The sequence below is a fragment of the Chinchilla lanigera genome, unplaced genomic scaffold, assembly GCF_000276665.1.
Source record: "Chinchilla lanigera isolate Chin_1 unplaced genomic scaffold, ChiLan1.0 scaffold00055, whole genome shotgun sequence".
In the NCBI taxonomy this organism is placed as follows: Eukaryota; Metazoa; Chordata; class Mammalia; order Rodentia; family Chinchillidae; genus Chinchilla; species Chinchilla lanigera.
The window spans coordinates 10,314,543-10,329,760 of NW_004955456.1; the positions used below are offsets into that span (position 1 = coordinate 10,314,543).

The following is a 15,218-nucleotide window of genomic DNA, read 5'->3' on the forward strand; positions in this document are numbered from 1 at the left end:
CAAGTTGGCAGTTCCAGAGGACAATTTAACTTTCTTATCTAATATGATGACAAATATTTGTGGAAGGGGAAAATAAAATGACTCAGTGTATACTTTAAATGGAGCTGTCAAATTTTCTCCAAGGTGGATTACAGAAGCATAGAAATACCCTCTGCTATAGCTAGTACTAAGCCTAGGTTATCACTATCTAGTTTTTTTTTTTTTGTTTTTTTGGTTTTTCTCCGGTACCGGGAACCGAACTCATGACCTTGCGCTTGCGAGGCAGGCGCTTTTGCCGCTGAGCTAAATCCCCAGCCCCTCACTATCTAGTTTTAATACTATTGTTTCCTAGAGTTTCAGGTACTCCGAGCCCTTCTGTTTTAACTTGTGAAGCCCAAATTCTTATGGCCGGTTTTGAATACAGTAGTAGCTCGGTTCATGGATGCTTTTCTTTGCAAACAACTTGGTTCGAAAACAGGCATTTGGCAAAATTCTGTTTCTGTTTGTGAACTCTGCATCAGGTGCCAAACACACCTGTGGCCATCTTTACCTTGCGAATGGGAACCTGACCATCTTCTCCAGAATCCTGGAACAAATCAAGTTCATGAACCGAGGTACCACTGATCTGCTATTTAATAAGCAAGCTCCGCGGATGCTACGCAAGTCATGCTGTTGGCATGTGAGTTTGATCATTCAGGGATGTCAGAAGAACGGTTCTGAATGAATAATGTGAATTTTCTTCAATCGTTAGCTAACAGTGTGCATAACTAAGGGGAAAAAGAGAGTGCAAACACCTCTCCCTCCTTTTAAAAATTTATTTCTGGGCCAGGGATATAGCTCAGTGGCACAGCGCCTGCCAGCAAGCACAAAGTCCTGAGTTTGATTCCCGGTAAAAAAAAAAAAAATTGTATCTGAGATTCTGCTTTTCTGATTCCATTTCCTTTGATTAAAGCACCATATGGACATAGAACTAACACCTCATCTTCAAGGCTATGTTGTATATTTAAAAAAGTATAATAACGAGCTTTTCTTCATACATTTGTTACCTATTTTTAATAACTGAAATTTGCATCTCACAATCCTGCTTTCACAGCATGTACTTTTTCCATTGGTCTTTATTTCATTTTGCTCCCTTATTATGATACGGCAACATTTTTTAGACTAATTGATATTGAACTAAATCCACTTAAACAGAGATTGCAAGCAAAGTGCCCTCATTTACAACTACTTTTAAGTCTAAAATTGTGTTTTAGATCCTTAAGTGCACTACATCTCAATTCCCCTTCTAACGTCCTAATCCCCAAAGCAGGGGAGACTAAGTGCTTCATATATTATCTGCTATAACTAATAATATGAAATAACTCTCCCGCAGTACACTGTATATGGCAGAGTAATTAAATACACGCCACACTAAAACACACTCAAATTTCTATTACTCTGCCTCTAGGTGGGCATTTTTCCTTTAAAATTTACAATAAAATTGTATGTTCTTACCACTTTCCTTTTGCCTTCTTCTGTTATTTAAGTCTTAGAATACAAAGGTAGCTGACTATTCCCCTCTTGACTAAAAACCTGAAGCGCCTAAATAATAAAACATCAACTTCCTGATGCTCAGGCCCAGGGCATGTGCTGTATCTTACACGCGGGACTCTGTGGAATGTGCACACACGGGCGCTGCGTTGCTCTCAGGAAGCAAGTCAGAGCCACCTGTTGAGCACACTGAGCTTTCTACAGGGATTATTTCTTAGTGGGAAGTAAAGCACAGACTAAGGGCAGAATGGCAGCATGTATGGGCAGGCCCGAAGATGAACCCACGTACGACTACAGGATTTTGAGAGTTCACTCAAAATTAAGTTCTCGTATCGTAGTGTTTAACAAAATTGGGTGGATCTGTGGGGTGCAAGTCACTCACATGCACTTTTTAATTCCTCTTGAAGAGGATTTCCTCATGTTAGTTCTGAATGTCTCTAAAGAATTCTCAATTGATTTCTAATATTTTTCAGTCTTGACTTCTCAGCTACATTCTTGACAGTGTCTGATTATATATTTAAAGTATGAATGAATTTACTCTTTATTGATCTATTCAGCAGCATTTGCACTAAAATGATAATGCTATCTAAAAACCAAAGCAAAATAATTACATATGGTGATCAACATGGCTGCAAACAAACTATTAATCTTCTTTTTTCTGGTTTTACTTAAAAATATAAACTATGAAGCAAAGAAACTTGCAAATTTTCAGATAAAAATGATGCAGTATTCACCCTGTAATCAAAATATCATGGTAACATATTCAAGTCCTTTTGCATGAAGAGAAACTGTCTTATAACTGAACTTATAACTCAGGTTGGCACCAATTTAACTCCTGGAATGAATTAACAAGTCATTTTTTTATAGAAAGAATGAGTTTAGAGAAAAACTGTGCTCAACTTTTAAGAATTCTTTTAATTAATTCTTTTAATATTTTTATTAACTAATGGACATAAGCTCAGGAGAGCTACATCAGCCATGCTGAAGAGGGCTCTATACGTAAAGGAAAATCTACTTTTTGAAGTTGAGTAAAGAAGATAAGGAGCTTTGTATTTAGAGGACACAATTCAAACTGAGTTCCAGGAGTTGTGCTCCTGGCATTTCAACTGATGGCTGAAGTGCTGTGACTTTACCCTCTGAAACCATAATGACTCCACACAGATACCCCCTTGGCAGGATAGAGGCCCGACCTCTACTACATCCCACCTGCTTTAAGTCTTGGGTGTGCTTATGATCTTTTGATTCAGAAGACAATACTGCATCTTTACCAAAAGCAAAATGCCACGAAAGCAAGCATCCAAAGTGACAAGGTGCAATGGGAACTCTTGCAATGATGATTAAGGAAGCCGCTAATCATTTACTGATCTGTGGCAAGAGCACAAGAACGCAAAAGCAGTTACATTGAATGTGTAGCATGGTAACATAACTCACACTGTGCCGGTAGAATGGGTCAACTTTTGTAGGGTATTTGTCAAACTGTAAAGGGATCAAAGCAAAAGCTAGTTACTTAATCTGCATTTTGGTTCACTGCGTCAGTGGAGGTAACCCTAAACAACTTCTGTGTCATTGTCATCAGGCTCCATAACCTCACTGTGCATGAAATCATCTGAGCTCCTAAGTTACCCTTACAATAAACCAACAGAAATGGGAAAACCCATACGGTACACGTGGGTCCTGGACATACTATGTCTTACTCTATATTTAGAGATCAACACAGAACGAGCATGTAAACTAGAGAAGATAGGCAATTATCCAGGTAACTTAGAAGTGAGCATTTGGTCTGATTTACCCAGAGAATTCCCTCCATTTTCATCTTTTCTTTGGCAGACAAACTGGATTCAGCTGTCTTCTGAAACACATTACACTCAAATACAGAGCAGTTTGGGCTGGGGCTTAGAGCCTTTGTTCTGAGAAAAAAGTATACTATCATTCTTCTAAGTAGTAATGTCTGGGTACTCTCACAACCCTGAGTTACTTGTGAAACAGGCCAGCATGAAACTTTTCCAAAATATGAAGCCTTTAAAACTGTGACTGTTGTTGAGAAGTATAGTTCTTCCAAAACAAAAGATACAGGATTTCCTGTAGGAAATTTTTTGGTTGTAAGGCCTCAATTTAATATTCTTCTAAAATATATATTTTAAAAAGATGAACAAAATGGGTGAAGAAAGGAAAGGGAGGAAGTGAAGGTGTATGACAAGAACTCCTCCATGAAATTCACATCTATTCTTGCGATGCCTACATAAACTGCCTCACAACCAATGATGTTGAATATTAAATATTACTTAAATATTTAAAATTAAGGAATAAAATCTTCTAATACTGTTTGAGACAGAATTCTATCTCAGGATAGAGTTCTAGTATGGTATTATGAATCACAGTTTCCAATTTTCAAAACAAAAATCCGAACTAGCCAGACCTGGTGGCTCAAGCCTATAATCCCAGCTCCTCAGGAGGCTGAAGCAGGATTGCAAATTCAAAGCAAGCCTGGGTAACTTAATGAAACTTTTGTCTCAGAAATTTAAAAAAGGACAGGGATATAGTTCAGTGATAAAGCATTTGTCTAACGTATAGAAGGTTCTAGATCCAATTACCAGTACTAAAAAAAGTCAAAGGAAATAAAACAAGTTCTAAGTAGTCGGGGCATTGCCAGGTAAGACCATGTCATTGTCAGTGGTCGCTCTTACTACTGACTGAGTTCTGTCCCTGTGGGTACATCAGTCCCTAACCACTTGCAGAGAGTAAACAGTGCTGGAGTAGGGCACTGTCATGAAATAGAGTAGAACACTTCTAACAAAGTAGATTTAGGGAAACCATCTGAACAAGCAGAGGTAACTTGGTGTTGCCCAGTCCTCCTCACAGATCTCTCAGCCTTCTCCCTTCCTTACTCCCAATATTCTGCATGGAAATGCTGGTCCTTCGTAGAGGAACCTTTTATACAATCCCCAGTATGCCCAAGGAAACTAAACAAAACTAGGAGAGGTTAACTACCAATACCAGATGTGACTATTTTGAGGTCATCTAGAATAAAATCCACCCACAGTGTTAGATACAACTGTTTAAAGAAAAAAGTCCCTATGCCAGGCCCCTGAGGTTAGAGCTTGTGAGGTGGGACACGCTCCCTTCTCTCCTGCAAAGACAGGCCAGGCCTGAGGACCCCCTAGAGAGCCGGCACTCCCCATTCAACTCCTGCGGCCCCAGTGCCCATGCCAACCCCAGCGTGCTGCAGAAAGAAAAGAGTTGTGCTCGACTTATCCTCACATTTCTGCCTGGGGTACGCACCATGGGAGGTGCTGGCGTCGGCATGATGGCGGTGGGTGGGATGGCGTGGGGGAATGGCGTGAAGGTGTGCTGGTGCGTGTGCTGGTGCGTGTGCTGGTGCTGGTGCTGGTGCTGGTGGAACTCTGTCCGCAGGTAGGGCGGAGGGCCCAGGGAAGCCCCGCGGTCAGCACTCTGAGAGGCCAGAAAACGTGTGTTCAGTTCCTGGCGCAAGATGTCTTGCTCTGGAAAAGAAGAGAAGGGAGACCATGAACACCTTTGTAGTAATGGCTGTTGCCTTTAGAACAGGACATCAAGGCTTTCATTTGGAAGGATACGGGGCTGAGGATACGGCAGCGGGGGAGCTACCAGGGTGGAGCCAGGAAGGCTCTGGGATAGAGAGGCACAACCCATGAAGCGGGGTGAACTGACTCCAGGCCAAACAGCCCTGTTCCTGCGCTGACTGAGCCCTGGCATGGCGAACATCCTACCTATGAGTCAGTTTCCCATGTGTGACTTGGGGACATCAACACGGCTGACCTCAAGGTTTGTTAGAACCCATAGTTCCAGGGGCTAGGGGTCAAGTGCTTAGGGCACACTAACCATTAGCAGCTGTTACCATGGCAGGGGTCTCATGCCCTTTCCAAGGCCACTCACTGCTCTACAGTTTGGCGTAACATGGCTAGATTGGACCAACACTGGGACACTGGCCTGATTAATGCAGATGAGGAGATGAGGACCCCAAATCTAACAGTAAGTCTGTTCTCTAAACTCTGGACTATATTGCCACAGAAAGTGCATCTCCTCCTCCCAAGAAGGCGGCAGAAGACACTAGTGAACAGAAACAAGCCTCTTAGGCCGGGATGCAACCTGAAATCCTGCAGTGAAGTGGAAATGGCCCTGGGAAAGCTGTTATTGCTCTGGCTGAGCTCAAGGCACACAGCAGCTGGGATTTCCCACCCAGTGGCGAACTTGGCGGGAAAGGCGTTGTGACTCTGTCCAACCACTTACTAGGCTGTGCCTGGTTAGTACCCACTGTATTTCTGCTGAACCTCTAGCCACAGACGATGAAAGGACAATTACAAGAATATATCCAAGAAAGCACAAAACTGTTCATAAACACAGTCTGGCTCTCAGGGACAGTGCAAACAGTGATGAGGTCTCTTAGCAAGGGACAGTGGACAAAGGTGCGCATGGCCCGCATCCGTGTCCTACCTGAGTAAGTGCTCCCGGCAGGGTGTCCGGGGACCTGCAGACTCCCTGATGTCAGTGGTGGTGGAGGAGGCAAAGCAGTGGGAGGGGCAAACATATTGGGGTGATGTGAGTGTGCGGGGGGCTGGAGGGTGGGTGTGAAGCTGTGCAGGGGGCTGTGATTGGGCAGGGAGAGGGGGAACGGGGAGGCGGAGGGGTGGTGGGAGATGTGAGGGGGGGCGGGCTGAGTCTTCGCTGGAGTGCTGCTTCTGCTACTGCTGTTGGAGTAAGAAGGAAAGAAGAAAGCAAAGAGAGGTGAGCAATTTGTTTTCTCAAAGTAGACCTCATCTCCCCGCCCAGATGCACTGAATCTGTCCTGTCTTGCCCTTCCTTCTTTCCAGATCCTCGCCAATGCACAGCAGCTGCGTGCAATCTCCACTCCTGCACACCCTTCCCTCATTCCCAGGGACGTGGCCAGCGGGAACCACTGCCCCAGAACTGCTGCGCACCTGGCTCGGGACAGCTGGCTCCGCCTGGCCCTCAGGGCTTTTCTCCTTCTGTGCCCACTCTCACCTCCACCCTTCCGTTCTCGTCCAGCCCTGCTTGCTAGGAAGCGGCAGAGCTGAGGCTCTGCGTTCGCCCTGTCCACGGCTACCCTGCTGGCGGAGAAATGAAAGGAGGAGACGGGGCCAGGTGCCCGCGCCTCCTGCCAGCCTTTTGGCTAGAGGCCAAGTGAATGGTGGGAATGGCCTGGCCCCTTGGAAAGAACCCTGCCTCCCTGAGGCCACACTGTACCTGTCCCAGACAGGAAAAAGCAAGTCCCTGAGCCACCAAAGTCACCAGGTTTCCAAAAGGAAAACAGTAACAATGATACGAAGCCTCAAGAGATCTGCGGAGTTAGAATTTTAACCCCGGACAACCAGGGGTTGCTCCCGCCGGCCCCGCATCTGGGCTTCCTGCCTCTTTCCTTCAGTTTTCCTCTGCACTACTGGACTTTGCTTCCTAGCCTGACAAAGACCACAGAGAGTCTCACTCTCCATGCCGGCACCCATTTCTTCTTCTCCACCGCTACTAGTTTCTTCTCTAGCTCTTTGCCCACACAGGAGCAGACAAATCCCAGTGAAAACACCCCAAACCAGAACAGTCCTTGGGTGCCAACCTTCTGGAGTTGCACAGACGTAGCTGTCCTTCCGACTCCCTCCCCCGGAGGCAAAGGGACGCCCCTCTGAGCATCACTCGCCACTCCCACCACCGCTGGCTCCCAGCACAGGCCTGGGCCTCTTTCTTGAGCCTTCTCCTCCTGCCTTCACTCCTCACGCCCACCCCAGCTTGGTCTTTCCTGGGAGGCCTGAGTCTCACCCATGTGCAAGCCTCAGAGACAAAACAAGGCCAAGCCTCAAGGAGGTAACACCAGGTTCCTGGAGGCGCCCGGTCCCCATCCCTGTGCTCGTCCCCAGGAGTCATGCAGAAGAATGGCAGACTCACCTGAGACTGTTGAGGCTCAAGCTGCTGCTGTTGTAGGCGGACAGCGGCTGGGAGAGGCTCTGGGACGACGGGGCGGCCTGCACTGCCGGGAGGCTCTGGTGAAGCAGCTGAGTGGGGGACTGTGGCCGGGGTGGCCGCTGCACCTGAGGCTGCAGGGCGGGCTGCAGCTGGGCCTCTGGGGGGCCCTGTGGCGGCTGAGTACTCGGAGGGGGCGGCTGGGCAGGGGCCTCCACTCGCTGTACCAAGTCAGGATCCGGAGAAGGAGCTCGGAGCTGGGGCTCCACGGGCGGCTGGGGTAGTGGCTGGGGGACCTGAGGACAGGGGTCTTTAAGCACCACGGGCTCAAAGATGGGCTCTTTGCAACAGTCCTGGCTCTTCTCCTGGCTCCTCTCTAGACCAGATATCTTGGGGACAATCGGCCCTGCATCCTGGCTGTCATGTTCGGGCAGCGTGCCAACACCTAACTCCGGATCTGTACGGAGAGAGCAAAGACAAAACCACAGGCAGTGAGTTATGGGCATGCAGTGAGGGGAGAGGCACCCTCCGAGGCTGGGCCATAGAGTCCCAACAATGCCGTCAGCTTCCTGCCCTGCCTTCCCCGGTGCAGGCCTTGGAGTTACGGTCCCTGTGAAAAGGGACAGCAGGAGATGAGACAGGAAAGCTGGGAGCAGCCTTTGTCCCTGGCGGGAGAGAGGACACCACAGGGCCAGGGTGAGTCCCAGAATGAGTGTTTTCCTTAATCTCCGCAAAGTCTTTTATGGGGCACGATGAAGAAACAATAGCTGACAAGTAAATTTTTCCCTTTTAAAATAAACAGTTGTTGAATGTATAAAAGGGAAGTATTTTCAAAAGCAAATGAAGCAATGTTGTTTAACAACACACAGATGTTTTCTTGGCCTTCTTTCTCTCTCCCTCTTGCATTTTGGCCAAAAAGACACACTTGACATTTAGAGGAACAAGTTTCTGTTTAGAAGTGCTGAATTTCCAGTCAAAGTCAGGCCTCCTAAGTCCTCCAGCCATCTCACCAATATCTGAGATCAAGGCTGCAGACGGAAATGTAAATCAAATTTATGGTCAACCACATTTCCCAGCTCTTTTAAGGGATTCCCCTTTGACCATGTGGGGGTCCCCACCCACCTGAGATCAAAGGGTGCAGATACTACATGCTGAGATTAAACTTGGATGTAAAATTTAAGCAAGCTTCTTCAATTATGAAAAAATATAGAAAACAGATGTTCCTATATGAATTTAAAAGCTACAGTATGCTTACCGCTAAAGGTCAAAAGATCCAAATGTCACATCTAGTATAATGGTGTCTTTGATTACTCCATAATCCAAATTCCATACAAACAGAAGAATGACAGATCAATATGAAGTTAAATATAAAGGAAGAGCCCCAATGAACAGTTTGTGTTTTTGTATGCATCTGGGAGGAAACTACCTTTCTTGTATTTTTGTGCTACAAAGATACATCCTTTTTCTTTTGTTACGATGCAGTTTAGCAATAGCAAGAGTATAACTCAATAGGAGGAGTATTCTCTGCCAGGACGGTATCGTTCAGGCATTCCTAAATGAACTACCCTGGGCATGAACCTGTCTTCCTATGTCCCTATATTAGCGTGGAATGCATGTGATGTTCATGCTGGTTGGGTTTTTTTCTGCCTGTGTACTCCGGTGTTCGTATACTTGTTAGTCACTTTTCTTCCCTGGAATTTGCATCCAAGTAATCCATTATTTGCAATCCATTATTTGTTCTTTTGGTAAAACAGTTCAAACCCGCAATGTGCGCAACAAAAGCAGAAACTAGCCCTGCGTTTATAAGCAAAGCACATTTCTGCCTCACACACACTTGGCTAATTTCGAGTCTCAGTGAGAAGCCCGCAAAAAGTGCCAACAGGATGGAAAGACAGCTGCCTCCTTGACCTGTTTCAGGTACCCAGGATGCCACAAGGCCCCGGAGACAAGTGACCAGGATTTATGACATCCTGCTCATGCATACTTCTGTCCATTGTGGCTTAAGAGCCTTTTAAGGAAGCTTTTTGCTTCTGATAACAGCTTCAGTTTTAGGGGTTCCCAAACCTTGGTTTGTCACTGCTCAAAGATGACGTGAGGTCCTCCTGGATGTGCAGGCAGACCCTGCCCGCCAGTGGAGCGACCTGGTGGCACAGGAGTTCCTCTGCCTGCAGATGCCAGAGCCAGCAGTCTGGCTTTGCTCATGCTTTTTTTCTATTCCTTTACAGATCTCCTGAATTTTTCTTTCACAAAAGTCTACTCCAGGACACACTGAAGCCATCACAGAACACACTGAAAACTGAAAGCTTCACACATGCGGGCCCGTGACTCGGGTCTGGGACAGGAAGCACCAACAGCACAGAAAGCTAGGAGCACAGCATGAGAGGAGGGATTTACTGGAGAAGAAGCCTACGCGCACAAGCGGGGACTCCTCCTACACAGACAGCTAACTTAGGATTATTGTGCTTGACACAATGGCAGGAACATGTTCTCATCCTTTTGTGCCAGTGCTCTGTTCTGCCTGCACTAAGTATAAGGAATCCATCCATCTTTTCTATTTTGGTGAAGTTTATATTCAAATTCCCCCCAAAATTTAATGTTCAATTAAAGCTTTTCCCTCACATAAAAAGAAGACTTCCTTTGCCAAAGGACAATGTTTAAATTTACTTCTGCAAGTAATAAAGCACATTCGAAACACACAGGCAAGCATCCCGGCAAGTACATGTAGCTCACTCTGTCTGTCTCCTTGTTCTTTTTTGAGCCACGGCTGTCGGTGGCCTTCTATCGTGCACACATGGCCTTGCTTCCCAGGCTCTGCAAAGGCTAGCAAAGCTGGCTTTCTCGTCTCCTCTTTGACCCCATCATCTCAATCCCAACCTAAACACAGCTAGAACTTGCGGAGTGATACCCAGACTGTGATGGTCTCCGCCATCAATAACAAGCAATGAGGGACACAGGGAAAACCAAACCTCACTAGTGAACCTCAAACATCCATACTGAATCTGTGGTAAAGGACTGAAGAAACCCAGAAGCACAGAATTTTGAAACAGGACTAGAGGACCTGCCTGAGCACCGCTCAACTTTCAGTGAATGTACAAATTGTCTGAAAGGCAGATCTGGATTTGAAAGCTTTGTGATGCAGTTCACGATTCTGTCTTTCTGAGGATCTCCTGGGTGACACTGTTGATCGTTGGTCTATCTACACCGTGCTACCCCTAGGTAACAAAAATCCTAAAACAAAGTAATTAATGGCCAATGCAAGACTCAGTTAAAATATTTAATCACAGAAGATAGAATACAGTGTTAGGAAAGCTATAGAGAATTGCTGGCACACTGGACTTTAGCTCACACTGAATGCAACCACCGATGAATGCATCAGTGCTCTGGGACTGCAACCTAGAATACAGCAAGGCAGGGACAGGGCTGAGGACTGGTAAGAACGTTGGGGCTAAAAGAGTTTTATGACTCCCTCCTTACACGATATGTCTTCAGGCACAAATTAGGCATCGAGCATCTCTGAGGCTAATCAGTAATGCATTTCCTCTTCCTTTCAATTATTCATTAAACCTATTTCCCCAGTGTAGGCTTCACAGTTTGTCTTATTGTGCTTCTCCAAAATTTGCAAAAATACATTTTTTAAAACTCATTTAGTATTACCCCATGTACTCTGAATGTGCCAAAGATGAAATTTGCTGAGACTGAAAGATAATGTGCAAACTGGCTGGTTGTACTTAAACACTAAATTCATTATATTTCCCATGCCTAAAAAAGGCTCTCTTCCTGTGATTGTGCAAAGCATACTACACACTGTAACATAAAGAAGGTGAATTCACTGCATGTAAAGTATAAATCAATAAATGACTCAATACATTTAAAAAAATCAAAGCCAGATTAAGAAAAATTTACTTGATTTTGATACAGATTCCTTGGGGGGAAATGTGACCTATTTTGTACTTTACCAGTAGAAAGTAAACCCTACATACAACCTCTGGAGGGCAATTTGGCAACATTCAGCAAAAAACAAAACAAAACAAAACAAAACAAAACCTCCTTAAATGGAGTTTCTTTGCCCTGGTATGTAAAGATTCAGTCTACCGACACAGGAAATTATCCACGGATTTCAATTGCAAGTCTGGAAATAACCCAAATGAGATCATTAGGGGAATGGTTTAAAACATTTGGAACATCCATAAAAGAGAAGGTATGGAAACGAATGCCATATCTGCAGCCTATAGCATATACTATATCCTTTGGGGAATATATAGGAAAGTAATATATGTACGCATTTTTACTTATGCCTAAAGATGCTCTGTTGACAAGACAGTAACAATTGTTACCATTTTGGGGTCCTGGGGAACAGAATGCCTAGTGGTGGTGGACCTATAAGCACACATGCTGAGGCAGGCTATTTGTTGTCACTAAAAGCTCTACAGGTTCGCCATCGTTGAACTAGAGCATGGGGAGAAAGTTTATTTCTGTGTACATGCATAAAAAATAAGAAAATGTAAAAAAGTAACAAAATGGATATTATGAAAAAACATGAATTACTGAAGCTGACTAAAATTAATCCCAACCATAACATCAACTGTCAAAGAACTAAGTAATCTACAACTTTATCTCACCCCCCAAAAAGGTATCTGTTTAAAAGGCAGTATTTACTATTCCTCTGAAAAAAATTATTCCTATTATTTACATTGGAAATAGCAGACATGATGCAACAAAAGGAAAAGGTAAAACTATTATTTGCAAAAAAAATTGTGTTTATCTAGCTGGAAATCATGAAAAACTAGCTGAAAAAATACTCGAGCTGTAAGAGAGCTAAATAAGGTATCCAAAAAAGAAAAAAACAAACTACATTAGCTTTGCCATATTAATAATCAGTTGGGGATGGAGTTCAGTGGTAGAACACTTGCCTAGCTATACCCTCAACACCACACATACACACACGCAGAGAAAATAAACGGAGAAAATGATCTCCTTTACAAAAACCATATAATACCTGGAAACTAATCTAACAAGAAAATTATAGAAATTATACATTTCTGCAGGCTTTCAGAAATATATTCCAAAAAGTTACTATATATATATGTATACATATATATATATATACATATATACACACACACACACACATACAAACATATAGCTATATGGAGAGACAGAGAGAAAAAGAGAGGGGTCAAAATCATGTAAGAGGTGGTTCTCACTAGAGGATAACCCTCCTAGGAGAAGTTTTAGAAGTTTGTGGGAGTGCATTTGTCTGTTACAATAACTGGAAGATACTGTTAACTCTTAAGGATACTAGATGTACTACAATGTGGAACAATCCCATACAACATCTCCCAATATCCCAATTCACTTTCTAACTTTCAGTACGTTTTCAAGTACCTAGAACTCTGTTTATGCAAATAAACACAGTAATATTTTGCATATACTGAACTTTCCAGGAATGCAATCACTGTTCTTTGTCATATCCGAGACTTAGCCAGGAATCATTCCCTATGTGAGAAAAACCACGACATCATTAGTAAGATAGTTCCTGGTGTGTGAATTGCTAACATTAGGTGTTTAGATGAGTCTGCATTTGAAGCAGTCATTTTTAAGTGCTGTTATACAAAATCTTTCTATTGTCTCCTACTGCATACAAACATTTCTGCACTTAAAAGCACACTGCATTATTATAAATGGCTGTCCACTCTTCTCCTACAAATTTCATTAGGGCTTTAATATATGTACTCATTTTTACTTATGCCTAAAGATGCTCTGTCAAGAAGACAGTAACAATATACATTTTAATGTTTATATGCATTTTGTGTGTACACGGGTGCATTAACTATATATTTCATTCCAGAAAGTAAAAAGAGCATGTTATAAAATACTAACTATACCATATAAAAAGAGCATTGGCTCTGGTAGGTTCTAATTTGAAGTGTTACATCCCCATGATAAATTACAGTGGACTTTTCCAAGTCCAACAGCTTACTGCCCAAGGGGACTAAGAGCAGGGACGACAGAGGAGCGGGCAAAAGGAGATGGAAGGGAAAGTGGACATGATCAAGGAACTGCATGTGCATGTATATAAATCTCACAGCGAAACCCATTAATTTGCACAATGGGCATTACACAAATGTAGTGAATACTTCAGAAATGCAGATTATAAGCAGCAGAAATGCAGTAACTGCTTCAAAGGGTTGTATAACAATGAATTACTTAATGTAAAGTGTTTTCTGCAGTGTGTAGCACCCTGTAAATGGACAGTGCTCTCAAGATTATTGTAAGGTAATATTAAGCCTGGATAATATCTCAGACAAAATTACTACTGAACACAGTAAAGCACGCTGTTATCAGTATGGTCTCAAGATGGAAAATTATCTGTGTAACTGTATGCATTGATGGAAATTATATATATATATAAATGTTAATCATAATTCCAGTGTCCACAAATAAGCATTGGCTTTACATTGGACATTTCAAATTTTATTAACTTCACAAATTTCTTCTAATGAATATTTCTTATTACTGTGAATGAAGAACAACATGTTATATTTTAAAAGGAGCTTCTTTGTGGATAATGAATGTGCCTCTACCACCAAAAGAACTGACTGTTTATTTTTTGCAAATTGTGTCACCTACTGGACAGATTAAAACAAAAAAACCAAAAACAACCAACCAAACACAAAGCAACTCAGGAAGCTACGTGACATGAGTCTCTCAGGATTAAGGAGAACATGGTGTGCACTATATGATTTCTGACCGCTTCTCACTGGGTAAATGTGAACAGGAAGGAAATGGTGCAGACTGGTGATGCAGGAAGAGGAGAAATGAGAACTCTCTCCAGGCATGGTTTCTTCTATGCGTCTCTCTTTATGTGTGTGTACGTACTGGGGATTAAACCCAGGGCCTCAACACTGAGCTACATGTCCAGCTCTTCTATATTTTTCTTTTTCTTATTTTGAGACAGGGTGTCCCAAAGTTGCTAAACTGCCCAGGCTGGGCCAGAATTTGTGATTCTCTTGCTTCAGCCTCCCAGAATGCTGGCATTACAGGTGTGTGCCATCGTACCAAGCATGTGCTTCTGTTCTTTACACATCTTCATGCTTGCTTAGAAAGTCCTAATTGAGCTATCTCACTATAAGGTCTTCACTGAAGAAGTCTCAGACATGAAGCACTGTATCCATCTATCCATTCATCCACCACCCATTGATCTTTATCTTTCAGAATGTCTGATTCATACCAAGAAATGGACATGTGCTGTTTTTACATGACCCCATCTTCTAATTAACTTCTCCACTTGGTGGTCCAAATGACAGAGCCACCAAGATCTCACCACATTGAGAACTGAAGATTGTGGTCCAAAAAGAAATCCAGACTTCGAAGTGGGACCGCTATTAAAGGGCTGACCTGTTCAACACTGACCAACCCAGAAACATATGGGAGCATCAAATTTCCGTGAATCAACAGGCAGTTACTTCAGTCTATCAGCAACGCTCACTGTTTAAACCCCTGCACCTGTCTATTCTGTTTCTTTAAACAAAAACTGTTTTCTTTTAAGTAAAAGCTGCATTGTTTGGATCTATTGATTTAAACAGAAACTGTGCTACTGAGTTAATTTAGCAATACTTTAACTTCCTCCAAATCATATCTCTCCAAAACTATACTGTAGTGGTGTCTCACAGACAAGTGTCCACCTTCAGGAACGCACACACTTCTCTTTTATTTTCCTCCTCCCTTCCATTTTCAAGTCATTAAACAGAGACCAGTTTGTT

General features: G+C 43.3%; 1 protein-coding gene across 6 annotated transcripts in view; it reads right to left on the reverse strand.

The window, feature by feature from the left end:
- The window catches only part of Auts2 (autism susceptibility candidate 2), a gene marked incomplete in the record, with an annotated part of 1,123,237 nt that overhangs the window by 20,018 nt on the left and 1,088,001 nt on the right, over positions 1–15,218 (reverse strand). For 4 of the 6 annotated variants that reach the window (XM_013520554.1, XM_013520551.1, XM_013520555.1 and 1 more), the window contains 4 exon segments: positions 2,941–2,985; positions 4,768–5,009; positions 5,980–6,233; positions 7,441–7,912. In XM_013520554.1, the coding sequence (XP_013376008.1) occupies positions 2,941–2,985; positions 4,768–5,009; positions 5,980–6,233; positions 7,441–7,912 (1,013 nt within the window). 6 annotated transcript variants of the gene reach the window in all.